The sequence below is a fragment of the Rhinatrema bivittatum genome, chromosome 1 (assembly GCF_901001135.1).
Source record: "Rhinatrema bivittatum chromosome 1, aRhiBiv1.1, whole genome shotgun sequence".
NCBI lineage: Eukaryota > Metazoa > Chordata > Amphibia > Gymnophiona > Rhinatrematidae > Rhinatrema > Rhinatrema bivittatum.
This window is the reverse complement of record NC_042615.1, coordinates 764765613-764784737: the sequence shown is the minus strand read 5'-3', so window position 1 is coordinate 764784737 and position 19125 is coordinate 764765613. Positions and strand designations below refer to the sequence as shown.

Sequence of the window (19125 nt, the reverse complement as noted above, 5' to 3'; positions counted from 1 at the left end):
CAATAAACATACACACAGTTAATGCGATTCCAACATTGCTCTAAGCTACAACGGCAAGAGGAAATGTGGAAAAAAGGATTTGTATTGACAAAATAAGTGGAGAGTAGCTTGCTTGTTACAGCGGTTACTACCCCAAACCAAATAAGCCTGATACTTCACTTTCAATGCATATCCAACATAGCTCTCTGCTTCAACCGTAGGGGAGAAAGGCTGATACTTCACGCATATCCAGCATAGCTCTCTTCTTCAAAGGCAGGGGAGAAAGACTGATACTTTATGCATATCCAGCATAGCTCTCTGCTTCAACGGCAGGGGAGAAAGTCTGATACTTCACACACATCCAGCATAGCTCTCTGCTTCAACAGCAGGGGAGAAAGTCTGATACTTCATGCATATCCAGCATAGCTCTCTGCCTCAATGGCAGGGGAGAAAGTCTGATACTTCACTTTCAATGCATATCCAACGTAGCTTTCTGCTGCAATGGCAGGGGGGAATGAAGTAAAGTGGATCCATATACAAACAAACTAATAATCAAATTTGCAGATGACACAAAATTGTTCAGAGTAGTTAAATCACAAGCAGATTGTGATAAATTGCAGGAAGACCTTGTGAGACTGGAAAATTGGGCATCCAAATGGCAGATGAAATTTAATGTGGATAAGTGCAAGGTGATGCATAAAGGGAAAAATAACCCATGCTATAATTACACAATGTTGGGTTCCATATTAGGTGCTACAACCCAAGAAAGAGATCTAGGTGTCATAGTGGATAACACATTGAAATCGTCAGTATAGTGTGCTGCGGCAGTCAAAAAAGCAAACAGAATGTTGGGAATTATTAGAAAGGGAATGGTGAATAAAATGGAAAATGTCATAATGCCTCTGTATCGCTCCATGGTGAGACTGCACTTTGAATACTGTGTACAATTCTGGTCGCCGCATCTCAAAAAAGATATAATTGCAATGGAGAAGATACAGAGAAGGGCTACCAAAATAAGGGGAATGGAACAACTCCCCTATGAGGAAAGACTAAAGAGGTTAGGACTTTTCAGCTTGGAGAAGAGACGACTGAGGGGGGATATGATAGAGGTGTTTAAAATCATGAGAGGTCTAGATGTGAATCGGTTATTTACTCTTTCGGATAGTAGAAAGACTAGGGGGCACTCCATGAAGTTAGCATGGGGCACATTTAAAACTAATCGGAGAAAGTTCTTTTTTACTCAACGCACAATTAAACTCTGGAATTTGTTGCCAGAGGATGTGGTTAGTGCAGTTAGTATAGCTGTGTTTAAAAAAGGATTGGATAAGTTCTTGGAGGAGAAGTCCATTACCTGCTATTAAGTTCACTTAGAGAATATTTATTTATTTATTTATTTGTGGTTTTTTTATATACCTCGGTTCACAATAAACAGTAATTAGCAACAGGCTTTACAGACAATATAATAATGTGAATATATCATAACATAACATATATATAAATTAAGCACAAATTAAGAACAATTAACACTTAAACTATGGATTAGCATGATCTAAAGTTAATGGCAATTTTAAATAAATAAAAAATAATTGGGGGATAAGTGACCAATAAAGTAAAGTTTAACAGCGGTATACAATCATTAGGCGGTGATAACTAGGAGAGTTAAAATAGGATCTTAGAAACATGGTTAAGTACTCAGCATTTCAGAAACAGTTGATTATTGGTAGAAAGCTTGTTCGAACAGCCAGGTTTTGAGGTTCTGCTTGAATTTCTTATGGCAGGGTTCCAGACGCAGGTCTGTGGGCATTTTGTTCCAGATGTCGGTTCCGGCAATAGTGAATGAGCGGTCTCTAGTAGCAACGTGTTTGATGTGTTTTAAAGAATGGTTTGCAAGTTTGGCTTGGTGCATTTTTCTTATTGGTCTCTTTGATGTGTGGAAGATAAACTGATCGGAGAACCATTGCATATCTTGGTTATAAATCGATTTATGAATGAGAGTGAGGGCTTTGAATAAGATCCTAGATGCTACTGGAAGCCAGTGAAGGAACATGAGGGCAGGAGAAATGTGTTCATGGCGGTGTGTGTTGGTGAGTAAGCGTGCTGCTTACTCACTAACACATAGCCTATTAGCAATGGTAACATGGAATAGACTTAGTTTTTGGGTACTTGCCAGGTTCTTATGGCCTGGATTGGCCACTGTTGGAAACAGGATGCTGGGCTTGATGGACCCTTGGTCTGACCCAGTATGGCATTTTCTTATGTTCTTAACAAGGTCCAAATTACATAGTCTGGGTAAACAAATAAGCATAGATATTTCACTTAGATGCAGTTCCAACACTGCTCTCTACATTAATGGCGGGGGTGGAAGGGAAATAGAACCAAAAGGTTATAAAGGGCCAAGAGTAACAGAAGTGTGAGAGAAAAAAAAGTGTGAAAGCTTGCTGGGCAGACTGGATGCGCCGTTTGGTCGTCTTCTGCCGTCATTTCTATGTTTCTGTGTATGTATGTATCCACTCTGTTCTAACTTGTTTCACACTACTCGTGATTTTATAAACCTCTGTTTCATGTCCCCATCTCTTCCCCATGCTGCTTAACCTTTCTTCATTATTCCATTCCCTTTGTAATTTTGGTCGCCCTTCTCTATACCTTTTCTAATTCTGCTATATCTTTTTTGAGATGAGATGACCAGAGCTGCACACAGTACTCAAGATGAGGTTGCACCATGGAGCGATACAGAGGATTATTATAATTCTGGGTTCTGTTTTGTATTCTTTTCTATATAATTTTTCACATTCTAGTTGCACATGAAGCTGAGGATCTCAGTGCAGTGTACCTAGGGAGCCTAACTTTCAACACTGCCTGCTCTACACAATCTGCATGCAGAGATTTATGCAAGTATTTTATAAACTGTCTAGCAGGTACCACACAGTTTATAAAATGCTGCATGTTTGTGCCCCAAAAGTATGCGCATATATTGTAGTAAATGTGTATATTTCCAATGCCAGAAATGCTTAATCTACGTATTTCACAGACATATGTGCATATATTTTAGGTGCTTAAAAATATATAGCATCTGCCAAAAAACCCTGATTTAAACATGGAGGCAGATATTTTATGAAGTATGTGCCTATAACATGGGTGACCAACTCCGGGCCTTGAGAGCCACAAACAGGACAAGTTTTCAGGATTCCCACAATGAGTATGCATAAGATAGATTTACATACAATTGAGGCAGTGCATGCAGATCTGTCCTATGCATATTCATTGTGGATATCCTGAAAATCCACCCCTGGTCTATGCTGTTCTGAAAGCACTTACTTGCCTTCATCTTGTACTTACCAGTTTGCCTATACACCATTTCCCCCAGTCCTGGTCACTTGACCTAGAGCCTCTAGCATTCCCCAGACCTCGCACTCAAAAACTGCAGATAAGAGACCAATCTGATTTCAATAGCGTGAGTCTGTTAGCAGGTGTAATTATGTTCAGACTAGATTGGTAATATGTGCACATATACCTCTTACAAAATATCTGTTTATACGCATACTTCTGCCCTGGAATGCCCCTTCATTCCCCCAGTGAAACATACACACCATACTGCAAGTACATGCCTTCTCGAGATTTATCCTCCATTTCCTCTGCCATTTAGATGCCTATTTCTCCGGTCTCCCAAGATTCTCCTCCACTTCTTAGCAATCGGCTCATGTTTTAAGTACTTGGAATAATTTTCTGCCATCTGTTGTAATGCAGCTTCCAGTTTCACAGCGATTTGCTTCAGTTATTCTTGATCATTACTTTCAAGGAACAGTTTTGGTGTTTGTATCTCCCGAAAGCAAATGCGTGCGGTAGCTGGTAGTGTCCCTCAGAGTCATTGTCAGTAGTGGATGTATTTTTATTCAAGAGCTTCAAAATGAAAGTGAGAACAAATCAGGATGTCCCGGAGGACACTACCAGCTACCGCACGCTTCTCCTTGGGGAAAATTAAAATTGTGCGCAGTATTATAAGATAGTCTGACCACGCACACACGTGCGCAATTTTAAGAGGACGCGCCCCTGACATGTGCTGCTTCTACCGTGTAATTGGGGAGATTTTAAAAGACACGCACACAGACGCCATTACCAGTTTTTCCAGTTTGTTCCCAGTTCACCCAAGTCAAGAATAGGACTTGCAACCCCCCCCCCCCCAGTTTAATAGCCTCCCTTCTGCTCTGACCCTTGAAACTGTGCTGATCTGTCTGTCTTTATTTTATAAGTTGCACATCATCCATAGCAGAAGTAAAGTTATGCGGCAGGGGGACCCTGAGTATTTACGTACTAATTTCAAGTTAAAATCCAGGAACGCCCTTGCCCCTCCGAGACCACACCCACACCCCTTCCCTTTTTTGACCTTTTAATATGTGCACGTTCAAGCGGCCTTTAAATCCACCCGGCACCTGCTGGCCCGACGTGTGCTTGTATCTCCCGGTTTTGGCATGCATCAGGCTTTTAAAATTCACCTTTAATATTTTACATCTAACTTGCGGTACTTATGCTCATTCCTATTTTCCTCATTTGGACCACCTTTCCATTTTTTTAAAGGATGTGTTTTTCACTTTTATAGACTCTCTCACAGCACCATTTAACCACGTTGACAGTCATTTGGTCTTATGTTGACCTTTTTTAATGTACGGAATTCATTTATCTGAGCTTCCAAGATGGTACTTTTAAACAATTTCCATGCTTCATGCAAACATTTAACCTTTGCAACTGCTCCTTTTAGTTTGCATGTAACGAATTTCCTTATTTTATCAGGGTCTTTCCTTTTTAAACTTAAATATTGCTACAGTTGATTTACTTATTATTCTCCCTCCAGTGATTGTCAGCTTTAATTGCATTATAATCACTATTTCCAAGTGGCTCAACCACAGTTTTCATTTGTACCAGGTCCTGCGTTCCACTGAGAACTCTATTTAAATAGCTCCCCTTCTTGTCAGTTTCAGTACTGGCTGCTCTTGACGTAGTCATTTATGCCATCTAGAAACTTTTTTTCTTTAGCACGCTCTGATAAGACTTTCACCTATTTAATATCGGGGTAAGTGAAATCTCCCATTATTATTACGTTCCCAGTATTATTAGCCTGTCTAATGTCTGTTAGCATTTCATAGACTGTTTCATCTTCCTGGTCAGGTGGACAGTAGTATACCCCCACTGCTATAATGTTCCCTATCACACAAGGAATTTCTCTCCATGATATTTCAACATGCATTGTTTCCTACATCATTTTTATCATATTTGATTCCATGCCATCCTTAACGAATAGTGCCACCCAACTACCAGTTCAATCTGCCCTGTTATTTTGATATATTTTGTACCCTTCTTTCATGGCATCCAATTGGTTATCTTCTTTCCACTTAAGTTTCTGAGCTAGCTATTAACTGTATGTCTGTATATTCATTTAAAGCCTTAGATTTGAACTCTCCAGTCTTATTTTAGACTTCTAGCATTTGCATATAGACAACTAAATCTATGCTGTTTATTTCTGCTCACAGATGCTAATAAGTAGGTTTATTCAGGTAACATGGAATCCTTCAAGTGATAGGACAAGATGACTTACTTTGCAGATGTCTCTTTAGCCACCTAACCATTCACATGCTACCTTATTTAATAGTTTATATCCAGTCTTTCCAAAGCATATTTCAAAACTATGGGCCAAATGCAAGTCAGACTTTGGATTTGAATTCTAATTGGGTTAGAATGAACTAGGAAATCCTGATGAATAGTAGAACTAGCTAGCTTATCCATTCCTTTATTGTTTGCATGTATTTTAGTCCTTACCGCATAATTAACTTTAGAAATATGAAGTTGAGTCATGGGTGTCTTACTGTCATTATTGATCTGCATGGCAATTACTTCTATGCTTCAGGAGTCAGTCCCTCAGTTAATTTTTTTTTTTTTTTTAAGTTTCCCAGGTCACAGGTGTGACTTGTGAGCATAATAAACACACCTTTAAATTCAAATGTTTGAGAATGAAATGCTAAACTTTTTAATAAGCACTAAGAGCATAGATTTATATTTCTAGTAGGAATTTCTAATCGGAGAAGCATCGGATTATTCAGCAGTTTCCCTAGTAATGTCAGTAGCTATAGCATACAAGTCTTAAATTCAGATCAATCCAGCATTCTGATATTGGAATATCAGGTATTGTGAATCACTCATAGTTTTCAATTTTACATAAAAGTAAAACATATCTCCCTGCTATCATTGAATAAAACACAAGAAACAAAGTATAAATGTTGAAAAAAATTAAGCATATCAGTAGGATCTTTTCTAAAATGTATTTTTATTAAACTGGCTGCTTTTGTAAAGCCTTAGTTACAGCTAAGTTAACTGCTTCCTATTTGATCTGGTATGTTCAACAGACAAAAATTAAGTCACCTAAATTCAAATCTTAAAAAAAAAAGCATCAGCAGAACATTATTTGCCAACCAGCAAGGGAAAATGATCATAGCCTGTGTTAAAACCAGAAGCTTCATTGAGAGCTAAAGAGTCCAGAATGTGTGCAGACGCACATCCAAGATCCACTCAGTGTGACTCCAAGGCCCTTTTTTTGAGATTTTTCCAAAAGGTGATTTAGTACATGCATTTCCAAAATAACATAATTCCCTTTTCTTCTCTTGGTTTTGTCCAGATCCAATACAGCTACTAGGACGTGCACTATCTCCCTGCTCTGCCGTACTGTGTGTAGCACAGAATTGTTGTTGTTCCATCTGTTAAATTAAATTCTCAGTACAGTACCTATATCCAGTAAAAAAAAAAAAAAATTGCTTAAATCATTGATCCATAAAAAAGGCAACAAAAATTTATCAGAGTAGAATAGTTCGAATAAACCACCTCCAAAACCTGTTTTAATAATTGCATAAGTCTACCTGTAAGGTAATGTTCGTGCAATAAAAAAAATACTGGAGCCAGCGCTGAACTTCGTGCCGCTGCCGTGCTCTGAAGTTTGAGCCGTGTGTTGATTTATTCTAAGCCCCCCCTGAGTTTTCTTGTGACATGTGCTTTCAGGAAGGGTTAATATAAGCGCGATTGAGTTGAGGCACCTAAAAAGAGGACTCTCCCTAGCGCGGAAGTGAAGGAAAGCGCAAAAGCCCAAGCCCCAGGGAAGAAGAGTAACAGAAAAGTAAAACTGCATGGGATGAGGAAAAGGGTGACCTTGAGGGGAGGCTCCACCATAACCTCCCACACCTTTCTGCTCTCATAAGAAGGGGAAGCAGGTTAGCAAGGGAGAAAAGAGGCCTGGGAAAAGACTATCCGGATACTGGGAAAGTTAGAGAAGATCTCAGACTCACAAGTTAAGGAAGAAGGCGGGACCAGAGGAAGATCCTGATAAATAAAACAGCCCATCCAGTTATTTCTGTCCAGGCTTCAAAAGTATCTCAGCTGCCAGCTATATAGGACAACTACTGGTAAAGGCTTATCTAATCTGTCACTCCTTATGCAGGTCACTTTTTCTAATCTTCCTCATGTGAACTCTACCATCTTAGGTGTAGAAGCATACAATATCCCCATTTCATTCACGTCCGGCACCCATCTCTTCCCATGTCTTACCTACAACATATTGTAGTAAACTAAATGGCTGCCAATACTAGCATGGCTGCTGCCTGAACATCTGGTCTCCTAGGTTCCTTTGGCCTCGCAAGCACCTGTTTTCCTGTTAGGATTTCTAACGTTTCGTATTACCTACCTTACCATTCATTCTGGCATCTCCAAAACTTGTAGAATCATTTTACAGCACTTTAAACACATGCTGCTAGGTTGTGCTTCTGCTATCTTTTGCAACTCAGAATGCTCTGCTTACCCGAGTTCTTTTAATGACGATAAAGGAGAAGAGTTTGATCCTTTAATTTACAATGAGTTTCCAGTTGTTTATTCTTTAGCACCTTTTGTATGGTCTACAAGTAAAAGCTTCAGTAAATATATATATATATATATGTGTGTGTATACATGAGGTATTTGGTTTGCATTGACAATTTCTTTTCCTTCTTTTCTCAACTTTCTCAATGTCCTAGTGATGTAGCATCTGATTCAGACAATAACATTAGGCACATACAACAAGAAGCCCATAGAGTGTTTCGGTCCAGGAGACACATTAGCGAGGACTTGGAACCCGAACACATAGACAGCGGCGATATTCCTGAGGTGCGTAAAGCTTTTTTGTCCATGCTTTTTGTTGACTTTGAGTAGAAATGTTGTCATCTTGACCTTCTGTTTTCCCTTTTATTTGGAGAGGTACTTAGTTTTAAAAGTAAATCCAACTAAGCAAGTGAAAGGAGTTCATTCTAAAACTAAATGTAATGCCAAATTCACAAATGTTATGTTTGTTATTGCATTGTTCATACAGTAATTTACTTTGCATTCAGATCATAAGGAATGACACAGGTGAGTAGCAGAGAAAAAGAAAAGCAATAGGGCTCGGAGGCCTTTTAGCTTACTGGCTGGAGGCACAATCCCAAAGAGGAAACCTGCTGTGCGGTAATACGATGCAAAGAATTACAAAGAGTACATAGAGGAAATGATGGAATAGAATTTCCTAAATCCTTCATCGCCTTGACTTTACAATGTAGCAAATATAGAAATAGCATCTAAGAGGAGAGGCAATAGCAAATATAATCAGAGAGGGAGGGGTTAACTGCCTAAAATTCAATGACAGCTTAATCTTCTTAACAGTAATACATTTAGCAAACATTAGGTATTGCTGTGTTTAAATATAATCTGCTCTGAAGTGTCAAGAAAGGCGGAGTAGGTTAATCCAAACCCTTTTTATTATTTATGTCATTGTACATGGCACTGAAGAAGGTAATATATGTAGTTACAAACTCCTTCCTTTAAGAGCATCTCATACACTTTAGCACTTGAAGATTAAATAGATAGCTCAAGATAATACAGTGAGCCGGATCAGTTCTGGGACTGGGGAGGGCGGAGGGGTGCGGCTGTCCCAGGTGTCAGACTGAAGGAGGCATCATCATCATCAAAACTGCTTTTACCTATGGACTTAGGAAGGGGGCCCCGTTATATGAACACTCAGGTCTCTGCCCCACCTAATTCTATTGGCCAGCGCCCCAAATCTCAGGCAACAAAGAATAGCCTTCTGCTTTATGTTCCGGCCTCTCTCCTCCCAGGCAGCATGCAAGGAAAGGAACAGGATTGGAGCAGGGAGTGTTAAGCCTGGAGCAGACAGAGCAAGTTGCAAAGTTGCAGCCTCCCTTTTCTTCTTGTTCCAGGGAAGGGGTTAGTGAAGCTGGAGTGGATAGCAGAACAAAGAATTAAGTTTTTGTCTGTATGTTTCTCTTTCTAATTTGTGATCTCTTATTCTGTATTTGGAGAGGGTCTCTGTTCTATGTATAATGACCCAGGTGAGGTATTCAGCTAGCATGTAGAGTCTATGTAGGGATTTGTAGCAGTCCCAATAAGAGGTATATTGGTGTTTTAGGGTCTGGTGGAATATTGATAGTGTTCCCTTTCCAAACTTCATTGTTGTTGTTTGAGTTCTGACAGTTAGTGCAGTTTTGGTATGGCAGGTTTGCTATATAGGTTCTGAATGTTTTTCTTACATGGTTTTATTCCTGCTGATAGAGAGACTTTGTTCCACTGTTACTGAAGTGGCAGGTGAATTTTATTTTTTTTTATTATTGTGAGTAATAAGGGGAACCATCCCAATTTAGCTCAGTCAGTCATTTCAGAGATTACCTTGAACAAGCAATGTAGTATGAATTTTTTACTTGATAAATTTGAGTTTCTTGGGTAGAGGGGTGCAGACTATCCATAAAAATCACAAAGAACACATTCATCAAACACTGTGATATGAGTTCTGAAAAACATTTTTATTATGTGTGTGTGTGTGTGTGGGTATATAAAATGAAATTTTTAAACCGCTTTCCTAATTTAAAACAAATCAGTTAAAGCAGTGTACAATTATAAATGCATTAATATACAGCATATTAAAATCATAAAACAAAGTAAACCATTATTATATACAAATTAAAAATTGTGCTCTTTCCATACCTCAAATCAAATCATTGATCATCAACAATGTCTTTAATTTCTTATGGAATTTCATTAGATCTTGTTCCACCCTGATCAACAGGGGAAATCATTCCATAATTTTGGAATTATTACTGAGAATGCTCTATTCTGGAGCCTGACACAATGAAATGCCTTGCTTGGTGATAGCCGCAATTGAGAGTGAGGTTGTAATCTCTGCAAACTGCTTGATTTTTTCCAAGACAGCCAATTTTCTAGCTGTGACGGACCCCTTCCCTCCGAATTTTTAAGGCTAATGATATTACATTAAATTTACAGCAAAATGTTATTGGGAGCCAGTGTAGTTTTTTCAAAATGGGTGCCACTGGATCTTGCCTCATGCATTCCAACACTAGCCTTGCAGCCATGTTTTGGATGACCTACAAACACCTTATGAATATATCAGGAAGACCACAATTGATCACATTAAAATAGTAATCCATGACCAATACCATAGCATAGACCTCTGATTTTAGTGCATGAATATTAAGGAAAGGCTTCAATTGATGGACCATTCTCGACCTAAGAATGCCAAGTGCACTTCTTTAGAGATCTGATTTTCCAAAGTCCAGCCATCATCTAACGTTACCCCCCAAATCTGTGTTTCATCCTTTGGTTGTACCACATCCCCTCCAATCTGCAAACTGAACTTTTCTAGGCCACTTCTGAGTGGCCTAGAAAAGAACTACTAGAGTTCTATTTCAAGCCACTGTGAATCAACTACTTACTGACCTCCCCAAAACACAATCCCTAATGTCCTTTAAACCAGTTTCTAGGTCTACCCTAAATTCACTAAAATTTGGATGTCATCTGCATATAAACATGGAACAAATCCAAACAAACAAATCAAACTCCTCAGTGGGGCCAAGTAAATGTCAAAAAGTGTTGGGGTGAAAGAAGATCCCTGTGGAGCTCCAAGTAAACGGTGATGTACAGAGTTACAAAATGTTTCCTTTAAGACTGTCTCATATACATTTTAGCACATATAATATACACACGCAAACAGAATAAAAATACAGATATTGTGATTTTTGTTCTATGTGTATATATATATCTATATATACATACACACGCACAAAACAAAGTTACATATTTAAAAGTATGATATCCAGAATAATCCAGGATTATTCTGGAAAGGGTGATGATGGGGACTCTGTTTAAATTTGATAGCTTGCAGTTCATAATTAAACAGGGTACAATGAAAACATTAAAACACATAATTTCCCTTCCTTCCAACCACTTCTGCATATAATCACTAAACAATGATTGATGAGGGAGCTGATGGAACTGAAAGTAATTGCGGAGGTTGTCAGGACAGTGGTACCCAAACTACTACTATTACTACTGTTTGGAGTCCTGCTGGACTCCAAACTAACTATGCTCTCACAAATACAGGGGACCATAAAATGCTGCTTTTTCAAGCTACACAGTTTACAAAGACTCCGCCCTTTCATTGAGAAGGAGAGCCTAATCGCAGTAGTCCATGCAACGGTAAGCACACAGCTGGATTATTGTTAAGCTGTCCACAAGGGTTTTATAGACAAGGCACTCCACAAACTCAAAATCATTCAAACCTTTGATGCAAACTACATGACCATAATCACACAAACTGCATTGGCTGCCAACCCACTACAGATCCAAATTCAAAGCCCAGATACTAACCTTGAGATCATTTAAGAAGAGACGGATCAAACTACTTGAGAGAAAGACTGTCCCTATACACACACACCCCTCAGACCACTAAGGTTTTTATATAGTGCCTTTATTTCAGTAGGTGCACTGATACAATGATATAACAAAAAATATCAACAATCCAAAATAAGTGGTATATAATCAACTTCAAAAACACTAATGAAAGTGAGAAATTGGTACACTGCTCAAAAAATACACTGCTCTAGACAGAAACAAAGCACTGGAGAAGAAATACTAATGACCTTTAGGTCATCACTACAGACCGATTCACATACTTCCCTAAATAATTTTATTAAACTTCTTCTCCCCCCGCCTCCCAAAAGATTATCTCAAAAATAACCTATAAATAAACAGTACCGGCCAAGAGATGGTTTAACTACAATACTCCTATTATAACAATGTAAAAATTCCAAAGGTTTGGATTAGAGAGAAATCACCCACTAAACCCTTTTGTAACCTTGTTCACTGGCCTTTATTTCAAAGCCAATGGCAAAAGAAATCAAAAGAGCCAATACTTGATGATAATCCTTCTTGGGAGCAGAACTTGCATTATGGAACTGTAGGGAAGAAACCTTACAACTTCTAAGTTTCATTATTTTAGAGTAATTTTCCTTTAGGATCAGAAACATTCACTAATGTCTTTAAGGGGTTTTTTTTTTAATCAGTTAAATATAAATGGTAAGGTGTTGTGCAGGTATATGGTAATTACTTTACTAATGCAAAATAGATACACATTAGCAGTTTGTAGATTATGACAATCAATTGCATAGATTTTACTAATTCACAAGTGCTACGAGCTAGCTAACCCCAGATTACTTAGAATCAATTCTCTAAACTTTTCAACTTAATTAGGAGTTAATCCATTTTCTTACCACATTTACAAACAAGTCTCTATGTTTCTCTCTCTCTCTGGGCAAGGCTGCCTGTGTGCTCTTTAGGAACACAGCAGATTTGTGGCTCAGGTACAAAGACTTCAGAGATAGCTGCCTGCAGACTGGTCATAGGAGATAAGAGAAAGACGCAAGCAGGTCCCAGGATATCAAGCAGAGATTTAGCAACTTCTGTGTAGGAATCTTCAGCTCAATGATTCAGTGGAGAGATCTCCAATCAGTAACTGTCTTCAGGTTACAGACAGGAATGCGAGCAGTTTCCGCTTTGATACCAGTGGTGATGATGCTGATTCTAAGGCTGGGTCCGTTGGCTGGCTGAGCTCCATGGTACTGGCAGCTTCCCAGTGATGGCAAGCTATAATGATGGTGATGGCTCTTGTTTCTGGGTTCCACTTACTTGATAGCAAATGAACCTAAAGAGTGCATGCATATTGATGAGGGCCAACTCTGATTTTGATTGGAGGATTCCTTTTTTTTTTTTTTTTAAATATGAGACTTGATAGCTTTAGGAATGCTTAGAGACAAGCAGTGTCCACTGGTGGAGTTCTTTAGTTCATGCAAGCCAGAGAAAAATACCCATTATCTAATGCTTGTCTACAATTTCTAGATATAATGGCATCATTGGAATGAGAACAGATTCTTAATTGTGTAACTCATAAGCTTGACCATACCTTTGACCTGATTTTTGTAAATGCTTCATTTTTCTCCAGATTTTTTCCCAAGTCACTTTTTGTAGAAGTTCCATGGTCTGATTACTACTTGTTATCCATTTCATATCCTGATGAGCCTTTACCATCTCTTTCTGTTGGCCTTTCTTTTACTAAAAGAGCTCATGTGGATATAAATCGGTTTAGGGACCATTTTCTTCAATTCTATGTGAACTAGAGCATAAGAGCATTAATAAAGCTATGGACTCATGGAATAAGTCATTTATTCAGGTCTTTGATGACCTGGTTCTACTGAAAGTATGTAAGGTTTGCTGTACAATGAATGTCCCTTGTTTCTCCAGCCACCTGCAGGGTGCTAGATATTCACTGCATAGGTTGGAGCATCATTGGTGTAAATATCATACGCCAAAGTCTCTGATGGTGTATAAGCTACAAATGGATAATTATCATCATTTATTCAAGGCTATTTATCTCTGTGCTTCCAGCAAATGGGGAACAATTGTTGAGAACTTTTCAGTCTGGTAGAACATTTAACTTGTCCATCTAAAGGTTCAGCTATTGATAATAGTCTCAATACCTCTCTGCAACCAGATTTTCATTTTTTAGTATGAAAATTAACAAATTACACACTACCTTTGTTGGTCCTAATTGGACATTGGAGTTGGCATTCCAGAATCAGGTTAAATGGGATCAATTTTCTGGTGTCTCTGACTACTGTCAGAAAATTTTAAAACATTTTCAGTGTTCAGTTCAGACTGGCGGCCAGTGTACTAATTTCCCACAGGTTAGTGGCCTTGTTTGTGCACATGTTTTCTAGCCATGCAAATAAACTGGGTGGACATGCAAACTCGAGCTTTCGTGAAAACCTCTTTCTTGATTCTGAAGTAATACTCTGCTTTTCATGATCTTAATTGCAGTAACGTATTGTTGTAAACTCTGGCATGTAGCAAACTATGCGTGAAAATAAATTACTTGTGAAGGGGGTAATTTGTAAAATTGTTTTGCAAATAGGTCCTTCACATGTAAAAACACAAAAAAGCCTGAAGCCACCAGTGTTGTGTGTTTCAGGCCATTTTGCATGTTTTTACGAATACTGATTCCCATCTGTGATAGAATTTGCAGCTTAATGCATCAGGGGTCTATGTCTCAAGCTGCCTATTCATTAGAAAGCTTTAAATCAGTTAATCATCTTGCCATATGGCTACATATTAACCTTAGAAGCAGTCAATTTGGCAGTTGGGTGTTGCCTACATATACAATTAGTTGGAAGATCTCTAGGCCTGGTGGAGTTCATATTCAGTCACTGTTCGGCTTAGCTAATTAGCCACATAAAACTATCCAGCAAACTTAGAGGATCATTTACTAAGCATTTTCCCCATAGACACGCCACTGAATATACCTGGCTATCCTAAAATTAGTCAGATAAGCCTATCTTTAGGACAGGTCTACAGAAAAACCATACTTAGCCAGATAAGTTATCCGGATAATTCTAAATATCAGAACGCTCCTAACTTATCCAGCTAGAATTTGGCTGGATAAATTCCCAAATATTCATTTAGCTTGATAACTTCTGAGTTAACCAGCTAAATGCTTCAGAATATGGACCTCTGTATTCTTTTACAGGGTAAAGGCCCTCAGCTTTTTTGGAAACCCTCATGCCAACACAGAGAGAAATTCCCTCATTTGTCTAAGTTCTAGATAACAAAAATAAGATAATCATAGCTTTGAATGGAGACACCTGTTGCTTTCATTGACCTATTTCAGATGATTGGCTTATTGTTCTGTGCTAATTGGGAAAAAAATTACAGTAAGTATTCATTGCATTATAAATAAATAGCATGAGCCTTGAGTCACAGGCTACAGAACTCTGACTACAGTCTGTCAATTTATAGTTCTGCTTTTTTGTATAGTTTCTCAGGAATTTAGAGGTGTTTATTTTAAACATTGAATCTAGATAAAATCAGTCTAAATGCAGTTTTGCATTTATTTTCTGGTCTGCAAAAAATATGGCTAAAATCATGTATAGTTTTCCATGTTTGAATTTACTGTTTGTCTATGAGCACAAACCACAGAAAATGCTTTTGGTCAACTGCCATGTCTAACAGCTGACAACTCTGCTCTTTTCAATGAGTGGAATGGGTCATGTACGCATTTACTGCTTATTAACCCTGTCTGAATGTTTGCTTGTTAGTACTTAAATACCAATCTTGTATTTGGTATGATTTTGACAGGTTCTTCATGTGAATGATCTCTTCTTTAAAACTAAATTCTTGCATAACACACTCGGGAAAACTTTTAGCAATATGCGAATAGAGATGGAAGATTGCTGAATGTCATCAGTGTGTAGGAAATGAACCCTTTTTATTCACCACCTACCGTACTAAAAATGATCCCATAGACGTTTGAAGGCTGGCATGAACAGAACGTTTGGCACGCTAACGCAAATAATCTCAGTGACGGGCTAGAGCAACTGAAAATGCTCAGACCACTTGTGATTTAAAACTAAACTTGCCAAAAAAAGAAAAATAGATTGCTGTTTGTGTTCACTGCAGTTTTTGTTCTTTTTTTTTTTTTAAGCCATGGGAAACCATTTCAGAGGAGATTAGTTTGAGCGGTGATGCTCTGAGTCCGTCACTTCCGCCCCCTGCATCTCCTGTATCTAGGACCAGTCCTCTGGAGTTGTCAGAGGAACTGAACAGAAGGCTGCAGATCACTTCCGATTCCGGCGGGGAGCAGTTCACGTCGCTGATCGTGAGTACAAATGAGATTCTTTTTTTTTTTTAAAGGACAAAAGGCCGAAATATCCATACCTTTCATTTCATTATTTTTTTTTTTTATTAGACTTTTTGTTCATGCCATTTAGCAAAGATACTCTGGGCGAGGAAGAACAGTGAAATGCAATAAAATACAATGATTTGAATAGACATTCATTAACACACATGAAAGCAACCAAATAAGCAATAAAAATACGGAACTTAGCACCCATACTGAATGGTTATCTCTTGCCGTACACAATAGTAATGCTTTGCTGTATCAGCGATTGTGATCTGTGTATGATCACTAGTTTGAAAGGAAATATTTAACTCAACAATAGACTTTTTAAAAAGACCAAATTTTAATGGCCCCGTTGTAGCCTGAGTTTTCACTACTGATATTTAAAGTGCACTATAGTTGTGAGGAGCTTAGTTATAATACATAGTAATATAATAAAATATTAGATGGCCTGCCCAGTTTCCTATGTCTGTTCTACTCCAGTTGACTTCCTTCACTGTTTAACTGAAAAAAGAAGTGTGAAGCTTGTTGGGCAGACTGGATGGACCGATTGGTCTTCTTCTGCCGTCATTTCTATGTTTCTATGTCTGACACAAGAGGAAGATTATTCCCTTGTGTCAGAATGTGGACCAAGAGTTCAATTCTTCCTCATCCTCTTTTTGGCAGAACCTCTATGTGAAGGATCTGAGCTATCAACTGAGGATGGACTTAGCTGAGATTGAGGACCTGTATAATGTGAGGGCATTCACTCCCTGCCACCTAAGCTCTTTGAGGACCCAATGATGCTATAATCATCAAAAAGGGAGGATTAAACTAAATAAAACTAAAATAGGGAATAATGTGTTGCACAACTGCTGATTATAGGGGTAGATTTTAAAACCTTCACGTGGGCGTTCATGTGCGCTCGCTACCCAGCGCTTGCACATGGACACCTGATTTTATAGCATGCACGCGCATGTTATAAAATCAGGGGTCGGCGCGTGCAAGGGGGTGCACATTAGTGCAGCTTGCACATGCCGATGCCCGCGGCCTTCCCCCGTTCCCTCCCAGGCCGCTCCTATTTAGGAGCGGCCTGGGAGGGAACTTCTCTACCCCCTAATCTAACCTTTCTACCCCTTCCCCTAACCTACCCACCCCTTAGCCCTATCCTAACCCCCCCCCCCAAAAAAAAGTTATCTTACCTTTTGCACCTGCTTGAAGCAGACGCAGGCTGCGCGCGCCGGCAACCTGCTGGCACGCGATCCCTCAGCCCCGCGGCAAATGGCCGCTGCGCTGGGGACCTCTAGCTCCGGAACACCCTGCCCCCTTTCCCGAAGCCCCGGGACTTAGACGCGTCCAGGGCTTTACGCACGTCGCCGGGCCTTTTTAAAATAGGCCTGGTGCGCGTAGATCTTTGAAAATCTGGCCCATTATGCATATTCCCCCTCCCCCCCCCCATCTATGCTTTTCTTGCACTATAAGCAAGATTATAAATATTCAATATGCTTTTTTCCTTTAGAAGAGGATGGGGAAAGGAGGGGACTGGAGCTTGATACGTTTAAGTATTGTTTTCCAGATTAAGTATGATTAAACTGCTCTTTGGAGTTGTTGATTGAGGAAAATGTATTTTGAGAAATAAGTGCATGTTCCCGTTTGGTGTTTGAACCCAGATCTTTGTGCAAAGTACTGGAGAAGGGAACCATTCTTCCTTTACAAGATGCTACATTCAGACCCTGTTCTGCAAATGAAATGTGCCTGCTGTGCTGCATAAGATCTTGCTAAATACTGAATAAGTTATCAAGAGTGTAATTCACAAGTTAGCTTGTTTTGTTTTTTTTTTAAATCCAAGATTGATCACCTTGAATCTTAATTTTGCAATAATTGTTGGTAATTTACAGTAGATTTACTAGCATTCTCATTCTTGCTGCTAAATGTATTCCACTGTCAAGCCTAACAAAATAGCTGTAGGTGTAAATTACTTGAAAAGTGAAAGCTTAACGTCATAACATCCTCTTAATGAGCCTGCTTTTAAAACTGTGGTAATCTCCCATTCCTGGGCTTACCTGCTAAACTGATTCATAGACTTCGGAGTGTGCAAAATGTGGTGGGCAGGGTTATTTTTTGGAAAATCTCCCAGAGTGAATGACTCCTATGTTAGAAGCACTGCACTGCCTGCCTTTGGCTGATAGGGCAAAGTTTGCAGTTCTAATTTTGATCTTTTGGGCTTTGCAGGGTAACGGACCATGTTACCTTTGGCAGGTACTTAGCTGGGTAGCCTGTACTGATGTTTCATGTGTTTTTATGCATTGCGCTTTTGGCCATTTTTAAAATGACCATTGTAAACCAGGAAGCAGTATATAGCTATTTAAATTAAATGAGTATTATTTATTTCATTGCAATATTAATTGTCATTTGGCAGCCAAGTGTCCCAGATAGGAGGCCACGTTCTTCAACAGTCACAGGTGGTGAAGAGCCAACGGTAATGATCTTTCTTAAATGCGTTCTGCATTTAAGGGCTTTCCTATGTATTCTCTCATTCTGGTGCCTTCTTTGGTTCTTTGGTTGGTCTTCTAAAGCAACAGCACTAATTTTCTTCCCTCCACTTTGGTTTAAAAGCATGTATATTCGGTAACTTTCAAACTAAGAATTGTTAATCAGGAAAGAGCATTGTAAAGCATTACCAAACATAGAATGCAAAACTACTACATTTTAAAGGCGTAATTACATATATTTTGTCAAATAGTTACTTTTAGTCCATTTAAAATATCTCTAAGCAAGTGATCCATGATGAAATGGAATAGCTTGCTTCTGAGATGTCTGGGTGGTGGTTCAGCAGGCATTTGATCTCTTCTCATCTTGACAAAATGCCTTTGGGGAAGCCTTCTCATGCCCTGGCCCTTCCTACTATGATCTTAAAGGCAGCTTTGCTTGTGAACATGGTCATATAGGTTAAACTACTGGCCACATACTAAATGATTACCCAATACACAGATTTCAGAAAGGACTAAGGGCATTGCATTGAGCTGAATCAGAAGCAATTTTTTCTTGGCTAACTATTTTGGACATGCACGTATAAGTTGCTTTTATTGCAA

General features: G+C 38.9%; 1 protein-coding gene across 10 annotated transcripts in view; it reads left to right on the top strand.

The window, feature by feature from the left end:
- NEDD4L (NEDD4 like E3 ubiquitin protein ligase) overlaps nucleotides 1–19125 on the top strand; it is a 907002-nt gene that overhangs the window by 712967 nt on the left and 174910 nt on the right. For 7 of the 10 annotated variants that reach the window (XM_029579603.1, XM_029579595.1, XM_029579588.1 and 4 more), the window contains 3 exons: nucleotides 8022–8151; nucleotides 15860–16033; nucleotides 18453–18512. In XM_029579603.1, coding sequence (XP_029435463.1) covers nucleotides 8022–8151; nucleotides 15860–16033; nucleotides 18453–18512 — 364 coding nt within the window. The remainder of the gene's footprint in view (nucleotides 1–8021; nucleotides 8152–15859; nucleotides 16034–18452; nucleotides 18513–19125) is intronic. The other 3 variants (XM_029579572.1, XM_029579556.1, XM_029579549.1) reach the window with 1 other exon arrangement.